The 19,728-nt window shown below is 42.2% G+C and overlaps 1 protein-coding gene across 1 annotated transcript in view; it reads right to left on the bottom strand.

Annotated features, from left to right (window-relative positions):
• Kctd16 (potassium channel tetramerization domain containing 16) overlaps window positions 1-16,450 on the bottom strand; it is a 262,612-nt gene extending 246,162 nt beyond the window's left edge. The window contains exons 1-2 of the mRNA XM_005356032.3: window positions 15,635-16,450; window positions 14,108-15,255 (exon numbers count right to left, since the gene is read on the bottom strand). Of these exons, the coding sequence (XP_005356089.1) occupies window positions 14,108-14,939 (832 nt within the window). The 5' untranslated portion in view covers window positions 14,940-15,255; window positions 15,635-16,450. The remainder of the gene's footprint in view (window positions 1-14,107; window positions 15,256-15,634) is intronic.
• Between the last annotated feature and the right edge of the window lie 3,278 nt (window positions 16,451-19,728).

The following is a 19,728-nucleotide window of genomic DNA, read 5'->3' as shown; positions in this document are numbered from 1 at the left end:
GCAGATGTTATACAGCTAGCTGCGTGGAAGACCCTAACTGCTTCAGCTGTGGTAGAAAAGAAGGCCTTTCTAAGAAAACCCCACTAAAGCCTAAAGCCAAAAGAGGAGTAAGATTCAGTTCTGGCTATTACAAACAATGCTGCTATGAACATAGTTGAGCATATACTTTTCTTGTATGATAGGGCATCTCTTGGGTATATTCCCAAGAGTGGTATTGCTGGGTCCAGGGGTAGGTTGATCCCGAAACCCAACTGGTTTTAAACTCAAGAATAAAATTTTCTCTTTAGTATTTGGTTGCCGCATTGGCCTCTACAGTAGTAGAGAACAATTATGAATATAAAATACAGAGAAGTCTCTGTTAGCTTCCTAAGCAAAAACAAGGCAAGCTACTAAATAAGAAGTTCATTTTGAATCTCTGATTTATACAGTTTCAAGACAGTCAAGTTTAATGTTCTTTTTCTTCAGGAACCATCAGTGCCTGTCATGTTCTCTATCTGAGTTCTGGTCTCTGTCTTGTTACTAGCTCTAGGACTAAAGTCTGCAAGTATTCTCTTTTGATGTGTGTGTGTGTGTGTGTGTGTGTGTGTGTGTGTGTGTGTGTGTGTGTATGCTATTTCTACTTAGATATTCGATGGATTGAAGGAAAATAAAATAAATTCTCCATGTTCCATTTCAAACGTTCTGACATCTTTTTTGTACTATGAAATCTTGTGCCTTTTCATATCTGTGGCACCTAGAAAATCAAATCTGTAAAAATAATGCTATGTGGGAGTCTGGAAGAAGAGACTGTATCCCAGAAACTCTGTGTGGGTAACTGAGGACAGATTTGCAGACTTGAGCTCAATCTGGTTTAACTTTTCTGAAGCTATAGCATGGGAAAGTCATGTTCACAAGACTTGCGATTTGAAAGGGAAGAGGAAGGGAAGTCATCTGTGTTGAACACCTTCTACCCGTCATCATGCACCCCGCTTCAGGCTTTGTGTGGGATTCCCTTGAAGAGCTACTTGACAGCTCTGGAAATGCAGCCCTGCTATATGATATTTCTGTGGTATTTTTGGCATGACTTAAGAATACCAGAACAGCAATGGTCATGGCAATTTAGATTTAAACAATGCTTACACCAGTTATCAGATGCCATAATACCGATCCATGTTTGTAGTGCGGCTTCATCGCTGCCCCACATCTCCCAGTCTATCCTTAACTCATTGGTGATAGAAACTAATGACTTTGCTCAAACATAAAGCTAGATAGATGCAACTTGATCCATCTACACAGAAACCCTCTAATGCAACAAATACCTACGGAAAGTGTGGTTCCTGATAAGTTTAAACTCTCTGAATCTCAATGTTTCATTGTAAAGGTTGTTTTAGTAATAAGTGAGAAATATTTTACATAATATATGACATGAAGTTCAATAAAAAGTACTCATGAATGTCATTAACATCTGAGAGTTTAAATGTATGCTAGTGTGTACCCTTTATTTCTATCTGAACTCAAGAAGGCTTTAATAGCAAGCTAACTAGACTGCATATGGCTATTTTTAAGAAAACTTTCTTCCCCATAACAAATAAATGTATTACCAAGGCAAATTGTATATTTTAAATATGAAAATATATCTATGGCAGTAAGAAAATATTCTTGTTTTTATATGTATGCATATGATGACTGGTTAAGAGAAATTATTTTCAAATGCCCTCTAACAGATTTTTATTTGTTTGTAATGAGTTCTGAACACAGAGACAGAAAGAAGAATCATTCTAGCCAGTGATTTTACCCTTATTTCTTAAGCTCTTTGCAGAAAATACATAGTATATTAGTTGCACAGAATAATATACAAATTTAGGCTTTATTCACAATACAAAAAATTCAAGATTAGCAGCATATGAATCCAACCCTAAAAACCATCTTCATGCGTCTATTGAATAGAAATAATTACCATTGTTTATATAGATATTTCAAGTGGTTAAGTAAGCTTTTTTCGAAAAATGTCAATGATAAAAGCAACTTAACTTTGTTTTTAATTCTTCAACTTTTCTCCTTAATTTCCTACAGCTTCTGCCTAACAACCAAACGTTAGGTCAAATGAAAATTAAATGAAGATGAATCTAATAAAAATGCAAAATAAAAACTTTCTAAAGGAGGAAAATCCATCGTTTGTTTGGAGTATCAGGTTATGTTTCTTCAAACCAACTACTGTGGTTTCTACATTTCCTGGAACTTTCCCAAGGGAGAAAAATGAAGTAAGCAGGAGTTGGAGTGACAACTTATGCTCACTTCTCCATTCAATCAAAATAGCACCACTAAAAAGACTGTGGATTCTGGCTTTTACCCAGCACTTCGTTTAAAGTCTGATGACTCAGAGGAAACTGAGTCATAAAATTATGATATCCCCGCCACCCAGGCAGGATGCTCTGATTTTGTGAATCCAGTTGGTTCCCTGCTGTCCGACTTTGTTTTTTTATTGTTGTGATAAAGTCCTGATGAAACCCAGCTTGAGGAAAAGGAGTGGAGGTGGCTTACAGGCTGTAGTTCACCAGGAAAGTAAGCTAAGGTTCCTCAAGCCTGAAACCTAGAGCTAGGAACTAGAGCAGAGGCCATGAAGGAGCATGTGGTTAGTCCACTTACCAAGGGGCAGCACCACCTCTTGCAGTCTGAGCCCTTCTACATCAATCATCAATGAAGAAAACGCCCCAGAGTCTTGCCTAAGGCCAATGTGACAGAAGAAATTTTACAGCAGAGGCTTCTACTTCCAGGTGACTCTATCTCCTGTCAAGTTGACAGAAATCACCCAGCACACCCCCAAATGTGACAGACAGGTTCCCACCATTATGACCTAGAGGCTTTGATAAGGGGCCCGTTTTCATCCATTTGGCCAGCATCTACTCTACATATGTACGATCATTACACAAACGGAAGAAACAAAGGATGCTCAGTACATTTTGCCTGTATGCTACTCGGGCTTATATAATTACACGTGCTGTAATTAGACCGTGTTATGCTCCTAACAAAGCCTGTTTGCCTATTTCTGAACACTGACGAGTAAATACACTTCCTTCACTTTCAAAAATAACAGATTTAATCTCTCCTTGGTTCTAGCTGCCTGTCCTTGAGACATTTTCTGGATGTTTACCTCAAGCTATAATAAAATCTGCCTTAATGACAAACAACTGATCAAGCAACAAAGTCACTTAATACATGTCATGTACTACTAGCTCTTTAGTGTGACAACCAAATGGGCTCACTGTTCATGCCAACCATTTAGGGTATATGAAGTTTGGAGAGGTTAAGTAACCTTTCAAAGTAACTATTCCCACTTCTGGTCACATCTCAAGTCCTTTCTCTAGGGGTTTAGATTCCCTTTCCCTTTGCCTTCCCTTCCCTTCCCTTCCCTTCCCTTCCGTTCCCTTCTCTTCCCTTCCCTTTCTTTTTCCTCATTTGTTTGTATTATACTAGTGAGATCTTTATCTGTGGTGTGTGTGAGAGAGAGAGACAGAGAGACAGAGAGACAGAGAGAGACAGAGACAGAGAGAGAGAGACGGTCAGTGTCTTTTATATAAAATATATTATAATTTTACACGATGGCATGTAAAGGCTAGAGAAGAAATAACTACGTATCTGTTATACACAAAGCATAGCACTAGGTGCTGGGGATACAGAAGAGTGCAACAAATAAAACGGCTGTCTTGACAAAGTTTTCAGGAGAGAGAGAGAGAGCTAATCAAACAAATGATCACACCTATAAGCAGCACTATCACGGTCACAGGAATGTTATGCAGATGTTATACAGCTAGCTGCGTGGAAGACCCTAACTGCTTCAGCTGTGGTAGAAAAGAAGGCCTTTCTAAGAAAACCCCACTAAAGCCTAAAACCAAAAGAGGAGTAAGATTCAGAGCGGTGAGAGGTAGATGAGAGTGTTTGAGGAAGAGGAGAGACAGCTGCAATACCATGAAGCATGAGGGAACCTGGCCAGATCTAAGAACTGAGGAAAGCCTAGGGTGGGGAGCAATGCAAATGGAGAAAGGCTGGTAGAGGGGAAGGGAGCATGCACGGGGAGCTGGAGTAATGGGCTACATTGGTTGATTTTGTTCTTTCTTTGAGGCATGAAGCGTATGGCTATTAGTCCACAGCAAGATTCAGGGCTTAGCAGCTTGGCTTTTGCTCAATCATGGACAAGTCCTCTCTAATGGCTTCACCCTCCATTCTCTTTGTGAGTCTATTACATCAACCAACAAAATGTATAATGGAAATGTGGGGCTACTAGCTAGTCCAATGGCTAGTCGCATGGGATAGCATTTGAATTCTGATTTTGCACATACACTTTTACAAGCAATGGTTTCAACAGAAGATAGAACTAAAGAGCTGAAAAGGATGACATTGGTTCCGGGCATAGGTGTAGTCGTTATACAGCTAACATTGGTAAAATCCAGTTAAAAATGACTAGATTGTTAACAATGTCACAGTTTTCCTAAGCCATACTAGGATGTGACTTTATGACTTCATCAGCCAGCTAGAAATGTAACATCAACAACTGCACTGACGATTTAAGTACTTTCTCTTCTCTAAGCATCAATTTTAGAGCTAGTCCAATATCCTGGTACCCTAAGTTCATATAAGAAGTGCCCTCCCTATCCTCCTGTATGTTTAGACTTTCCCCATTAGACAAAATTGTAACTCTCTCTTTCCTAATCTAACTTCTCCGTAAACTACAATCCCCAGAGAATATTCTATGTGAATAAGAGATCCTTTTCATGAAACCTCCCAGTATTCAAGCAGAATATCAGAAGTATCCGAGCCAAGTCCCAGTGGTCATCGGGCACTCGTGTAGCCAGAAGGAAATGAGCAGGACACTCTGCAAACAACTGAGGTGAGTACTAAGTCGGCCTAATGACCAGAAGCATTCTGATGAAAGGGTGCCGAGATGCTGTAGAAAACACTTCACTACATTTGATGGGGGGTGGGGGTGTGCATGCAGATGGTACAGACGAAGGAAAGTTTGAAGTGCTGTGGGTTCCAATCAATGGAGTTCATGTGGATTGTCAATCACTTCCCCAGCAGATTGTGGAGAAGGGCTGGAAAGTCATTGACATGAAGAGTTTGTGAATCCGAATCTAGACACTTTGCATACAGATTTGACATTTTCTACCCATCTCAAACAGACTATGAAACGATACTTTATATGAAGCGGATCCTTGCAAAATAGCAATCAATAAGGTCTTTGCAAACAAACACAGTAAATATGTATTGCTTTAAACTCCAAGTGCAGGTCTACAGCTGTTGAAAGCACTACAGAATGTCAGTCCCCACGACCCTATTTCACACGAATGTCCATCCAGAAAAGCAAAATCCTTATTTGTAAGGTATATTTTTCTTAGAAAAAATAAAATCAATGTTTCCCCAATTCTATTACAGCCTGACAAAGCTTAACTCTACACAAATGCCTTATGTTTAAAAAAGAAAATATTTCAACTAATTAAGTAAAAACTGAGTCCTGTTTTCAGTCACATTGCTGTATAAATGTGCAGAAACATGCCTATAGGAAAATGGCTTCAACAGCCGCAATTGCATGTTAAGTTTTTAAGAGAGTCGCCCATGCTGTTCGCCCAGTACTCAATGTGCTTTATATGGCAGGTAGGTATTTCTCCTCTTTGGAGTATTTTCAGAGCTCCTCAAATATTTCCCTCTGCCTCGGCAGCACCCTAGCATACATGAGCACCAATTCTATTATACTGATCCCTGGAATTCCTCTGTTCCTCCAAGGTCCCTTTAAAATAATCGTTACTGTTCTTTGAACTTGGCTCCCCTTGTTTTGTTTAGCTGACAATCAGTGTTGACTGGGTAGGACCCTGTTTCCCAAGACACGATATGCAGAAGTACAAAAGTCTTAGACTCGCCTTCTAGTTTCCTGAGTGCAGCTGGTTCATAACCACGCTGTATCCCATTCACTTGGAATGAGAGGTTGCTGTGCATTGGGCAGGGAAATGATTATAAGTTTCTGTCTCCGAATAGGGCTGAATAAAAATAGAAAAGAGTGAATTGTCTCACACGGAGCAGTTTCTGAATAGGTCACATGGCTGCATACGTGGATCAACTGCTCATTTCCCCGTCAGGTCAGTACACAGAGCTACTTGTACTATGGAGTAAAGTGACTTCCTTTTGCTTCTGGAATAGTTTAGGTGATCCCATTGTCAGCGATCTACTCAGTCACCATTTCTTCTGTCACCACAAAGATACTCGCCAGGCTGAGACTCATAAAAGGGGAATTTTAGTTCTGTAGATATTCTTAACTTTAAAGCCCATCACATTGTTATCCTAGACTCTGAACGCAAAAGGTTGAAATGAAGTTGGGGGAAAGGCCTCTGTGAACAGTCTCCAGCGTGGAATGTGAAGACATAACTTTGCTAGATTTTCAGAGCTTTTCCTCTATCTCTTCTTGATGTATTTTCATAATCTTATTTACATATTCTCTTAATACATAGAAACTTTCATATTCATAGGATACACAGTGGCATTTAATTTGAAGTCTTTGGGGAGGTTGCCTTTATAGTTATGCAATCAAAATCAATAGTCAGACTTTCTTTCTAGCAAGTACCCTTCCACATAATTTTCTTTGTACATGCTTAGGTCAATAAACTAGACAAAGAACTACCGAAAAGAAGCAGACAAGTTGCTTAGCTGAAATCCTGTGACTATTCCCTGACAGAATTACCAGGGGACTGGATGTTCACATTCTGAACACTGGTACCCAGCATTCTCTTTTGGGCTTCATACACCAATCATCTGAGCCTCATAACCCTATCAATTCACTACTGTCATTCCTAGCCCCACTTTCCAGGTAAGAAAACTAAGACTCGCAAGGAAGGTAATTTCCTAATGTTAGCACCACTAACAGAGAACAAACAAGGACTTGAACTTGAGCACTATTTTGAGGACAGACAGCACACTGTTCACCTGTGCTCCAACTGCTGGGCTCTGACCCACAGCGTTAGGCTGCCCCTGCATTAAGGAACATAATGATGGGATCCACGGAAGTAGTTGGAACACTTGGGCAGAAAGAAAATAAAGAAAGCAGGTCTCACAGCACAGTTCGTATTCAGTCCATTTCTATTCCTATTATGAGTATTTCATCAATTCTCCATACTTTTCTCAATCCTGATGCCCCTCTGGGCTTTTCCTTAAATGCCATCCCCACCCAGCTTTGATTTTTCTCCTGCCAGCTAATGGGAGCACAGGAGACTTTGCTGCTGGTAAGTGTTCTCATTTCCCTGGGGCTGGAATCATGAGCAGGTGCTAAGAGTGGAGCGTCTTTCTGTGACATTCCACTCTGTGTGTAAAGGAGCACTCAACGGACATTAGGAAGAGTCCTTGCTAGTCATTAAGATGTTACTCACACCGTTGCCGACCGCCAGCATTTTCTTTAAGAGCTTTTCTAACAGGATTCCCAGTCAGCGGCACTTATGACCATGGTAGATCATTGCAGTCGGCACTTTTCCATTTTTTTTTTTAAAAAAATAGATTTACAGAGTACCTACCTGAGTGTTAGTACCAGGAATTATGGTGAACGCGAGAGACATAATTTCTATTTGCACAAAGTTGAGATACAGAGAGACAGGCAGATAAGCAAGAATAACATATTGATGATATGGGAGAGGAAACAAGCATCTGGGAGGCAAGTATAAGGCATGACTTATCCAACAGTGGACCAGGAAAGGCCTCTAAAAATGGGACTGCTGGGTAGGACATATGTTATGGGAGAGGAAACAAGCATCTGGGAGGCAAGTATAAGGCATGACTTATCCAACAGTGGACCAGGAAAGGCCTCTAAAAATGGGACTGTTGGGTAGGACAGGTGGAGGCAAAGTTCCGGCAGAGGGACCATCAAGTGGTATGAAAGGAAGAAGCAGATATTTTTAAAATATCCAGGAACTTAATAAGATGTACCCCAGTGATCTCGAAACACACAGGTGAGATGAACAGTAGAGGTAAGCGGGGGTCATTTCAAAAGCACAGGTTCCTAAAGACTCACTTACTGCAAGAGCACATCATGCTGATGAAAATTGAAGTGGAAAAGTGGCATGGCCAGGCTACCATTTTCTTTTTCTTTTTTTTTTAATAAGGGCAAGACCTTTTCTTTTTAAAAAAATATTTATTTATTTATTATGTATACAATATTCTGTCTGCGTGCATGCCTGCAGGCCAGAAGAGGGCACCAGACCCCATTACAGATGGTTGTGAGCCACCATATGGTTGCTGGGAATTGAACTCGGGACCTTTGGAAGAGCAGGCAATGCTCTTAACCTCTGAGCCATCTCTCCAGCCCCAGGCTACCATTTTCAAGACCTCCCCATGTCTGCAGCACAGACACTAGATTCAAAGTGGGTTTCATGTGGGGAGGACAAGTCAAGTATCTTGCAGTCGTCTAGAAAAGCAACGTGGATGAGCTGGTCAGGAAGGAGTAGCATCTATAACTACAGAAAGACAGGGAAGGGTTTTCATGAGAAGGAGAAGAAGAGAGGAAGAGGGCGTACAGTAAATTAGAGAGGTTCGCTGGGGAGAATGAAGGCTTGGGATGCAATCTGGGGTTATTATTCCTGAAGGACTGAGAGACTGAAGATACCATTTACCAAGACTGAGAAACACAGAAGAAAAGACTTAGAGACAGATGGTGAATTCAGTGGAGCATCACCACAGCTTAAAGGATCCGTGCATTCTCAAAGACAAAATTAGAGTGAGTGGAAGGCGACTTCTCCCACCCCGGAGCACTCCTACTCACAGTGAGCAGGACCCAGCTCACATCCTGGAAAGCTCACTGCAGTCCTCAGGGCACCCTGGTCCAATGATGCCAACAACCATGGAATACTAGATGTCTCCTGAATGACTAGAAGGAAAGGCATGTCGCCCTTGTAATGTGTACTTTGTCAGAACAACGGACTTGGAAATGGAGAGAATAGCCCCCATTGCTATCTATTCTTATAATGAATGTAAAAGCCAACAATAAAAGGGTGCCCTTACTTTGCCTCCCTAACATGTAGCTTTCTAGTCCACAAATTAAAATGCACTTGCCATAAACAGTGAAGAAGACTGGCCAGAAATATTGAAACCGAACTGACCAATTTAAACACCTACATCTAACAAGTTAACAGTGCCTAGCCAGTTTGTTACACAGAAGTTATACGCAGTGTTATTAAATTATGAAAGAGAATGAGAAAACTACACCAACTAAACATAACGGATGTGCCTCGTGCAGACACTGATTCACACAAACCAGCTAAGAAAATGTGAGGAAAACGCAGGAAAATTTGAACACTGGCTAGACAATTGATAGTGAAGATGTTGATTTTTGTGTGCAAATAACCGTAGTGCATATTTTTTTTTAAATTCCATTGATTTATACAAATACTGAATATAGTACCTGTAGATGAATCACAAGACCAATGTCTTGGAGTTACCCCAAAGTGATGCAGAATAGACTGAAGGTAAGGTAAACGGAAGCCTAGACGATGGAGGACCGCCTCCTGCGAGCAGCTGCATCCATCAGGAGATGCTGTTTGTTAGACTGAAGCATCTCACACATGGTCCGCATCTGCATGTGTTTACACTTCAAACGGTTCTACACGAAAAATGTAACAAACCGTCCAAGAATGATGAGATTTAAGCAAAGCTGGAGCGAGAACCAAAGAAGGAAAGCAAGCATCTGTGGTTAAAGAAGCAGAGCTTGTCTATTGGGTTTTCAGGAAATGGCTTTCGGGGATGTGGGCTCAAAGCACCTGAGCAGTCAGCATTCCTTTCCATGTTTTGTGTTTGGACATGTTTGGAGGTGTTCCACGTTGGGGGTATTTTGGTATGCTCACAGCTCTCTTCATTTCTAGTTCATCTGCTAGGATCTAAATCTCATTAGGCGGTGGGTGCTACTTGCTCCTCTCTTTCCACATATATAGGTATTTCTAACTTTTCAGGACATTCGGAAGCAATGTTAGAGTCGTGTAATCTTCCCTTCTCACAAAATGACATTTTTTTTCTTGCTGCTGAATTCATTTAGCAATGTCCCAGGAATGACCTATTTTAATCACCTCCCACAGGAGATGGAAGTCAGGTAACAGATATTATTTGGACTAGAAGTGAAAACAGTATAAAACTTTATTACTAACATGCTTATTTAACTACTATATGCAGTCCATTTCTCAACACACAATGCTTTTTAGGAATAAGGAGAGAATGATGTCATCTTTTCTGTATTTTGCCTTCCGATATCTGCCTAATATTGAATCTATGCTAACCTGGTATTGCCTTAGACTTAACTAAATTGTGATTTGTTTTTAATTAAAAATTAGGTAACTTGGAGTCTTAGGGTAAAATGTTGCCTGATACACAACTATGGAAAGTTTTCTCATGTTTAAGTATTTCTGAGAAAAGTAATGCCGAACCTTCAGCTCATTCTATATATAATGTCAGTACAGAAGGTTTCTTGACAACAAACCCTAGTTCTAGCATGGGGAAACAAAACTTGACACCTGAAGGAGCTTCAACCAGGAGACAAGAAAACACCTAAGTTGCAAGGGCAGGAAAGAAAGTCATAGGAAGAAGAGACAGAGAGCGCAAGCCCTGTTTACCTCATGATTTGGGCAACATTCTGATTCATTTGAATGTGTCAATGCTGTGTCTCCATGAGGAGTAAAACCAGAAGTTATCCCCAGTCTCTGCCATGTAATCAAGGTAAAGCAGCTGCAGTCCTTTGGGGATGGATGCACTTCCATGGCCTCTTTTCTCTGTACAAGCACACCCTTTATCTGAAGCTTTGCAAGCAATACTGCAGAAATTATTACCAGTGGATACAGTCACTTCTTAGTTCATGGTCCTAATTGAATTCCAAGTGGAAAATAGCTGCATGATCTACTTTTTGACAAAGTCTTTTCTTAGTCAACAGCATATGTATGTATGTATGATGTATTCAAGATATCTGAGACTTTGGTATGACCCTTTAAATGTAAGGAAACAGAGTAAAAAGAGTAAAAAGTTAAAACACACCCATGTGCAATCATTTGTGCAAAAGATGGTGAACTGATAAGTATTTGTACAATTAACAGAGCTCAGAGAATGCAGGTATTTCACACACTAGCTTATGAACTAAACTCTCTATTTATGGTCATGTTGCTTGACCAGAAGTAAATGTTTTCAAAACATCATACTTCCAGACATTCACCTGAAGTTACTCTTGAGGCTCAGAAAATATGTGTGACAGTCTCCCTACCCTGTCTTAGAGAAAGTCTTAGAAAGTCAGTGTCCCTTCCGTTCTGTGCACTTGTGATTTTATTAGATTAGGGCCTCTGGCTTCCAAATTACTGAGCTGACACTTTATTTAAAGGTGATCCAGGGAGCACAGCCACTGTTGATGGCGCTGCCTTTTATGAACTGCTTGAAGAAGAGGGAGAGGGACTAGTTGATGGGGTAAGAAGACAGCTTTTCATTGTTTTAAACTAAGGCAGAAAATGTCATTTGTGAGTTGACTCTAACATAGATTCTTCTTTATGTCTCTGTGGTACTCTTCCTTTAGTGACTGAGTGAGACAACTTACATTTCCTCTGCCTCTGTTGAACACTTGCAGATCCCAGGTCATTTTCTATGTGAACAGAACTCTCAGGATAAACTGGTGCTGACCATGAGGTCTAGGCCCACATGAAAGGTTAAAGGAGCCAGGAATGTCATCCATGTAATCTGTTGATGGATGGGATTTTACCCTTGTGAGACTTGGATGAAAAATAGGCAAACGGGGAAATGGGGGGAGGGGGAGGCAGGCTTCACTCCCCATGGCTGTTAACCATAGAGCAATGCATTTGTTCCATATATTCATTTGCTAATGTGATCTGGATCCAGGCAATGTGCTTTTACAGAATTCCTGAGTTATTAAAATTTTGATTTCTTAGAGATAATTCCTTGCATGTAAGGGGGGGTGTACACATGTGTGTGCATGCACATGTGAGAGAGTATGTGTGTGTGTGTGTGTGTGTGTGTGTGCGTGCGTGTTTACTACCACTAAGTTCAGGAAGAAAATTAGTTCCCCTGAGTAAAGCATCTTTGCACGCAGTCAGCTCCTTGCTCTAGAGCACTTCCCATGGTTTTGTCCCATTAAGCGGAGCACAACAGCTTGATGAATTAATGCTTATATAGGCACAGTTGGCAGCTTCTAATTAAATAATTATGGCTAAGCAGCTGCACGGAAGCAGTTATGCACCCTAGAAAGCCAGCTGTCAGTTTTATTGGTCCTAAGACAGAGGAAGAGTTAATACCTAGCTCTGGATGCTGGGTACAAAAGGGAAGTCTAGGATTTGCAAAATAAATGCTGTTAGTATGAAGGCCCTGTGCATGGGTGCTAGCCTATCCATAGAGACGTGGAGAGCAAACTGACACTCAACAGCTCAGCAAAGGAAGCAGCAATTATATGGTCAGGAGATTGGGATATGTCCAGAGCATTCTAAAGAAGGCATAGTGTCAGACAGGTCAGCCCTTGATGAACAGAGAAGCACCCCCGACCTAGATGGCAAGTGCATCAATTAGGTGGGTAAATGACTGAAAGTCGAGTGTACAAACCTGCATTTGAACTATCTTCAAAGTAAATTTCCCCCCCAAAAGTTTGGAGAAGGCATATGTTCTACAGAATCACAGAAAGTGTCAGCTCCTTACAGAAGGTTTAAAAATCTAGAATCTTATCTCTGTATCCATTGGGACTTTGCCAGACAGAACAAAGCAGTCTTTGTTGATTAAGCTCTGGCCTAAGTGAAGATCCAAAGGCCATAATTAGGGTCATTGGACCAAGTAATGCTTGCTACGCCATACACATCAGTAAGCTCTTGGGGACTGATTTAACTTTTCTTCCTGGGCCATCTTGTCCATGCAATCCACACACCCTCACTTCTGAGTAGATATGTGATGACCCAGTTTGGAGAAACCTCACATCCCGATGGCTTCTCTACCTACACAAACTCCCAAATGGAGAAACACAGCTCTAGGCAAAGTCTTCCCTTTATATTTAAACAAATGTAGACAACTTAATCCTGACTTCTGAAGTCGCTTCAAAATCAGCAGAAGGAAATAGAATGTTAATACCGAAAACACAGTCTTTATGGAATGAACTCAACACCAAAGCCCAAATCCTGTTGAAACTCAGCAGTTAGATCAAGCATTACACCATATTGGCCAATTGACTGTTCTTCCTGCAAAGACCAATGGCTTGTATTTCACAGTGCCTTTCTATAAAGCAAAGCAGTCCACACCAGAAGTCCACATGTAAGCAAAACGAAAGAGCCCTACTTGAAAGGCGCCTGCAATCACATCACCTCACATATAATACTAATTTTTGTGTCATGTCAGGAATTCGATCTACCCAGTAGCTGAGGTGTTTCCATGTGACTGGCAATTCTCAGGGACCTTGTTCATTTTAGGTGGATCTTAAACAAAGTTCGGCTTAATTAAGCCTGCAATCCAACTCCAGTCTCAGTAGAAAAATGTTAAAGAACCCAACAACAGATTTGCAAAGCCCATAAAAGTGAATTTCAGACCTGGGGGAAATGGGGGCTTTTCAGCAGTCTGCACTGCCATCTAGCCAAGACCACATCACTCTGTACACCGTCCATTTGCCTTCTGAAAGGCACTGATGAAAGGAAGCCTGCAGCAATCAGCTTAACAGACCCCATGAGTTTAGCTGAAAGGACTGGCCCTTCATCCGCACTGACTCTGCAAAATCTCCAAACCCTGTGAACCAACGGCCAAGCTGTAGTCAGCAATCTTACAGTCACAGATCACTAGCAATCTTACAGACACAAATCACTATCTAGAAAAAAGTCATACAAGCTTGTTTACAAACTCTTCCAGCACCATGGGTCCCTTCTAGTTTTTGAACTCTGACTATCCCGTGACCTCATTGGAAAAAACAAGAAAGATTCCTCCAGGATCTTATAAGGCATAAGAACTGAAGTGTAGGCTTCAGGACTCTAGAGTTTTAGCATAGCTACAATCCCAAATCAGTATCCTTAGAGATTCTAGCAAAGCATGAGACCACATACATCTGTGATGAGAAGTCGAACACACAAAAATAAACAAAAACCTTCCTACTTACGATAGAAGACGTATTCGGTATAGCTCGACCAGATCTTGTCCTCTGTATATTGGTTGACAAAAGACGCTGTCACCGAGGAGTTACAGGCCACCATGTGGAATCCACACTCTGACAACATATCAAAAGCTCTTTCCAGATGTTTGAACTTGAGATAAAATCTGGAGGTGTATCTTTCCGGGGCTCGGTCTGGGTCTCTGCTTTCATTCAGAGTTTCTCCAAAGACTTCCTTTGCCAATGAAATCCTTCCGCAAACTAAAATCCGGGGAACTCTTCGAAACTTGGCATCTGCTTGCCCCTCTCTGCCCAAGGTACAGGATCCCCTGTAACCCACAGTAATAAAACCCCACTTGCGGTCATGAGGGAGCAGCGAAGAGGGGGGGCAGATTCTTGTGTCGCTTCCTTGGGAGCCATCCTCAAAATCGCTGTGGCAGAACTCATCTGGGCTTTGCTTGACTTCCTCGGGGGCCAGGAGCTTGACCAGGTCGGGTAGCTGGAAATATTCAGCCTCTCTTTTCAACCTTCCCCTTTCTGGAAAGTGGTCAGGCAGGACGACCTGCCTGTCCCTGAGATAGTCCAGAATATAACGGAACAGGAAGCCATCTCTGTCGATGAAAAACCTTCCCTTGGAATCCTTGGCTAGATCGTTAGCGTTGTCTCTCTTTGGGGAAAACATTTTCCACAAGAGGGAATGGGGGATGCTTATTAATGTGGAATGGCGGGTGAAGTAAACCTGGCCCCCAACGTTCAGCTCTATGACTTCGGGGAAGGAGTTGGGAACCACAGCCCCTTGATCCCGAGGATAGTAACGATTACAGTTCCCACTCAGAGCCATTGTCCCTTTCTTCTGCAGCTTCCCGGACTTAAAGGCGCAATCCAAGCCAGTTACAGCCTTAGGCTTTGCATCCAGTTGTAAGAGAGGGAAAAGGTGCTAACTTGCTCAAAAATGACCTCCTCTAGCCCCGGTTTTGCTCGTTATTCCCCCCAACAAGGCAAATTTTAGAACAGTCCACAGGTGAAGCAATGCTGGACAGAAAGTTTAAAGGTGTCTGGTAGTGAGCTTCACAGAAGGTAATGGTCAGCTTGGCTACATTCGCTCTTCCATTAGGATGGGAAGGCAGGAAGGCCAAGTGCCCAGGTACTCAGTCTGGCTGAGGGAAAAGAGAGAAATTATTTCCTCAGACCCAGAATGAGTCAGAAAAGGAGAGAACTCTGGGGAGAACCGAGGGGGAGAGAGGGAGGGAAAACGGCAGGGAGGAGAATATTTTTACATAAGCAGCCGGAAACTATTGACTTTAATCACTCCTTAACGGAGTTAGCGCTTCCCTCAGCCTGTGCTGCCTTTAAGTTTAGCCTTAAGCCACTGTCTTCAGCAGCTGCTGTTCACATCGAGCCTGTTTGTAAAGCTGATGTCAAAGGCATATGCAATTTTCAACTTCCAAAGAGACCGGGTTTTTTTTTTTTGTTTTTGTTTTTGTTTTTGTTTTTTTTTTCAGCAGGACCGAGAAAGCAGTGAGTCTCGGCGCTTACCTTAGCGAGTGCTGGAGGCAGTTCTTGCGAAGAAATAGCCTTTTCCAGAGCAATCGGAAACCACAGCCACACTGGGTCTGGATCTCTCGTCAAATCCCAAACAGGTAGAGGACAGAGGTATCAAAGAAAAGTGCCAGAGAGATGTGCTCTCGGGAAATAAACGATTCCGCACTTACGCGCTCGTAGATGTGCGTTTGTGTATATGTATGTGTGTACGTATTCACTCCCAAATCTCTAGTTAAAAGGGATCGGGGGAAAAAAAAGTTGAGCCGTGAGAAGGCTGAGTCGAAGAAGTGAAGCAAAGAAAAAAAATATTCAACCAAAGCTTCGGCAGGGGAAAAAAAAAGAAAGGAAAACCAAGATCCAAACCTTTAGAAACAGATCCTTTACACCTGGGAGAGTTACAAGAGGTACCTGGACTTAAAGGCGTTCAAAGAGCCCGGAGGCAGAAAGACAGACAGAAGAGCCCGGCCAGGGTCTCAGCAGCCACCCCACCTGCCGGCAAGGGCAAAGGGACACCCATATCCCCGTCAGGTAGGAGCAAGAAGGAGCCGGGTCGGCTGGGAGATGCCTGCGGGGCTCGGGCTCCAGAGCAGGAAGGTCCCACGGTGCCAGGAGCAGTTCGGATGCTGTTGTGTGAGCAGTGCAGGCAAAGAACCATCCAGGGAAATGACTATTACATCATCTTAAAGGAATAGGGCTTGGAGAGAGCGGAGGCAGCTCGGAGTCACGTCCTCGGCGGTGACAGGTTGCCAGCGCTGACGGGGACGTGGCGCCCGCGGTGGGCACTAGACGGGAGATGCTGGCTGCTGGCGCAGGGCGGGGATGCAGCACTGCACCGGCCCCCGTCCAGCCTGGGATCTGGAGTTTGCACCGGCCACCTCTGGGCTCTTTCTTCCTTGTTTCCAACTCCACCCTCCGCCCCCTCCCCCATTAATTACCCTCCACAGTGGCAGTGATTTTCATCTGAAAAACCTCCGGACATGCTCTTCAAATGCATGACTCTGCAGAAGGGCGCACGTCTCCCTCTAAATCATTTTCCTTTTAATCAGAGTAATGTTCAAGTTACAAGTGTTTTAGATTCTTTTTAAGCCTTTGATGACAGTCATATTCATTCAGATATTCTTTCCCCTTCATTTCTTCGGCCAACACACACACACACACACACACACACACACAGAATTGAGGATGCTCTCTCAAAATGATTATTCAAATGTCCATAAAAAGCTAGGAGTTTAGCAGTAAGTCACCGATCTTGACTTACCTGTAAGAAACTGCTGCCTGCAACCTGTTCTGAGGCTTCCTTCTTACTGAGACTCTCTTTGGATGCGCCTGCCCGTCCCAACCCATCCCAAGAGTACTCCTGTGGAAGACACGCCTGCTAAGAGACGTTTTACCCCTGTCCCAGAGGACTCTGTTAAGTGCATCATTAGAGTTTCAAGAAGGCATTTCCAGGGCAACCTAATACACTAACGAAGTGCTTCCAGTTGAGCCTGCCAGTCAATAATGGCCCAGCCAACCGCTTACAGTAAGTCCGTCATTTCCCCTTAAAATGCCAAAGTCCTGGACTCACATCCCTTGTAAGAAAGCACTTTTTCATCAATGAATAATACAGGTGAGGCACAATCCATCCCAAACAACCTCTTGTTTAAAAGCTGAAAATCAAAAAAATGGACGTGAACATATGAGTTGAACACAGTTGAGGAGACTCCTGTGTTCACCGACAACTTCTGCACCATTAATTAGCTTGAAAATCATCTTTCAACAGCAGACTAAATTGTGATTGTGTGTGTGTGTGTGTGCACGTGCACGCGCGCTTAACAAACCTTTCTTTCAATAGCAACTTGGTTACTGAACACACTCAGAATATTAGCTCACTCCCAACCCCTTATTATATTTGATTTTTGCTGCTTTAACTAATACATTAACCTGCTCTCTCTGGCCTCCATTGCCTAGCTTTTAAAGCTGGATCTTTTAAGGAAAGGTTTATTATGTGATGCGCTTCTATCGCCATCTAGTGTCCAGAATTATCAGTGCAAGTCGGTATCAGGAAATTTAGCTGAGTTAAAAATGTTATCTATTTTTAAGTTTTTATAGGAAACTAAATTTACTTTGTATTCATTATTCACCCTAGTGAGGAAATAAACATTTCGTTTCCACCATTTCATGAGAAAAACTGGATCTGAGGCTTCGCCTAATTAAGTATGCTTTGGGTGAATAAGAAAGCAAGGGAATGCTTGGCTTCTGTGAGACAGGTTTGTTTTGACCCCTGATACTTTTCCTCTTTCAGGAGCTGAAGTTAAAGGCACCACCACACCTAACCAGTGTGTGTGTGTGTGTGTGTGTGTGTGTGTGTGTGTGTGTGTGTGTTTGCATGCACACTTATGGCGGTGGGAATGGCCCCTCGTGTGGACAGCAAAAGCTCTACCCCTGAGATCCATCTTCATTCTGAGCCTGTGTTTTAATGTTTAAAAGTGTAACAGCACATTATGACCATTGCTTCAGAGCTCAGGTCCTAAAATATTCTCTTCATTATGTATTCTAGACGAGGGGTAGGGAGGAGAGCTGATAAGAAAACAAGAATTTCAAGATTATTATACATTATAATGACAAGTCATTTTTAAAGAGTTTCTAATATTAACTTAAATCGCAAAGCTAAAAGAGTCTACAATTACAAAGAAAAATGTTCTCCACTCAAATAAGAGAGTATTGACCTGGTGTGGTTTAATTAAGCATGCCTTTAATCTCAGCACCTGGGAGGCAGAGGTAGATATATCTCTTGTGAATTAAAGGCCAGCCTGGTCTACATAATGAGTTGCAGGACAGCCAGAACTACACAGCGAGTTACTGTCTCAAAAAAAAAAAAAAAGTTGGGGTAGGGGTAGGATCTGTCATTGTTTCATTGGTTAGGTTATTTTCAGACCAGTCATTCATTTGAAGATAACTATGATTAATTAATTGTACCTACTGATGGGTTTAAAGCTGTTTCTATTGTGCACATTGCACTTTGCTCTTCTCTGCCTTCTCAATCGTCTTTTGTAGCCTTTCATCTTCCTCCCTTCTCCAGGTCTGTTGGGGTCTCTATTGCTTCATTACAATCTTTCTACCTTCAGATCATCTTTAGAAATGGGACCTTGGGGGAGGGTTGAAGGGGAGGGGAGAGGCAAGGAGGGGGCAGAGAAAATGTAGAGCTCAATTAAAAATTAAAAAAAAATGTTTTTAAATTTTATTCTGGGTTCCACATATGACAGAAAATGTGATAGACTTAGTGATTTCTAAGTCTGCCTTATTTCACTTAACATGATGGCATCTCGTTCCGTACATTTTCTAGGAAATAACAAGTCATTCATTTTTATGGCTACATAAAACTCCAGTGTGACTGGTGATTGGTAGCTGCTTTGCTAGCTCTCTTCGGTAATATTTACATTCTAATCTACCTTGAACCTCAAGAAATCAAAATCATCTGGGCCTCTGTTGCATTGGAAATGGCCAGGAGTTTGGTTTGAAACAGGCCTGGCGCATATTTATGTTGACTCCAGATATGTAGTACTTCCTTCTCCCTCTGTCTCAGGAACAACAAAGAGAGGAGAGATGTAAGAGATGAAAGACTTGAGAGAAGCATGGAATATGGACAGACTTAAGCAGTGCTCAAGTAAATGAGCATCTCCTGGAGGCTGGCAGGAAGGCTGGCTGCTTGGTGCCTCAACAAAAGGCAGGAAGCCAAGTCTAGGCTGTAAGTGTATTCCTGTCCTTCATGTCAGCAGATCACACTGCTAGTGTTATTATCCCCTTTTGGCAGCTCTCCACTGAAACACTGTGGGATGGGACACGCAGCTCAAAGGCCAAACAACAGATATTAACAGATTCTCTTAAGGGAAGAGCATGGAAGACTACTCCATCCTGTTCTTTGTGAGATTCAAACACCAGCACATCAAAACACTAATTATGTAAATTGAAGAAATGTATCTTAGTCTGTATCCTATTTCCTACATTTCTAAGCCTCCCCCCATAGATGAACTGGGGGTTAATGTAATCACTCTCCACACATAGTACGCTCGAGCTTCCTCTCTCATCCAGCAGAGATAGCTTTTTTT

This window comes from Microtus ochrogaster, chromosome 18 (genome assembly GCF_000317375.1).
Source record: "Microtus ochrogaster isolate Prairie Vole_2 chromosome 18, MicOch1.0, whole genome shotgun sequence".
Classification (NCBI taxonomy): Eukaryota; Metazoa; Chordata; class Mammalia; order Rodentia; family Cricetidae; genus Microtus; species Microtus ochrogaster.
The sequence above is the reverse complement of the archived record's forward strand: the minus strand, read 5'-3'. Positions and strand labels throughout refer to the sequence as shown.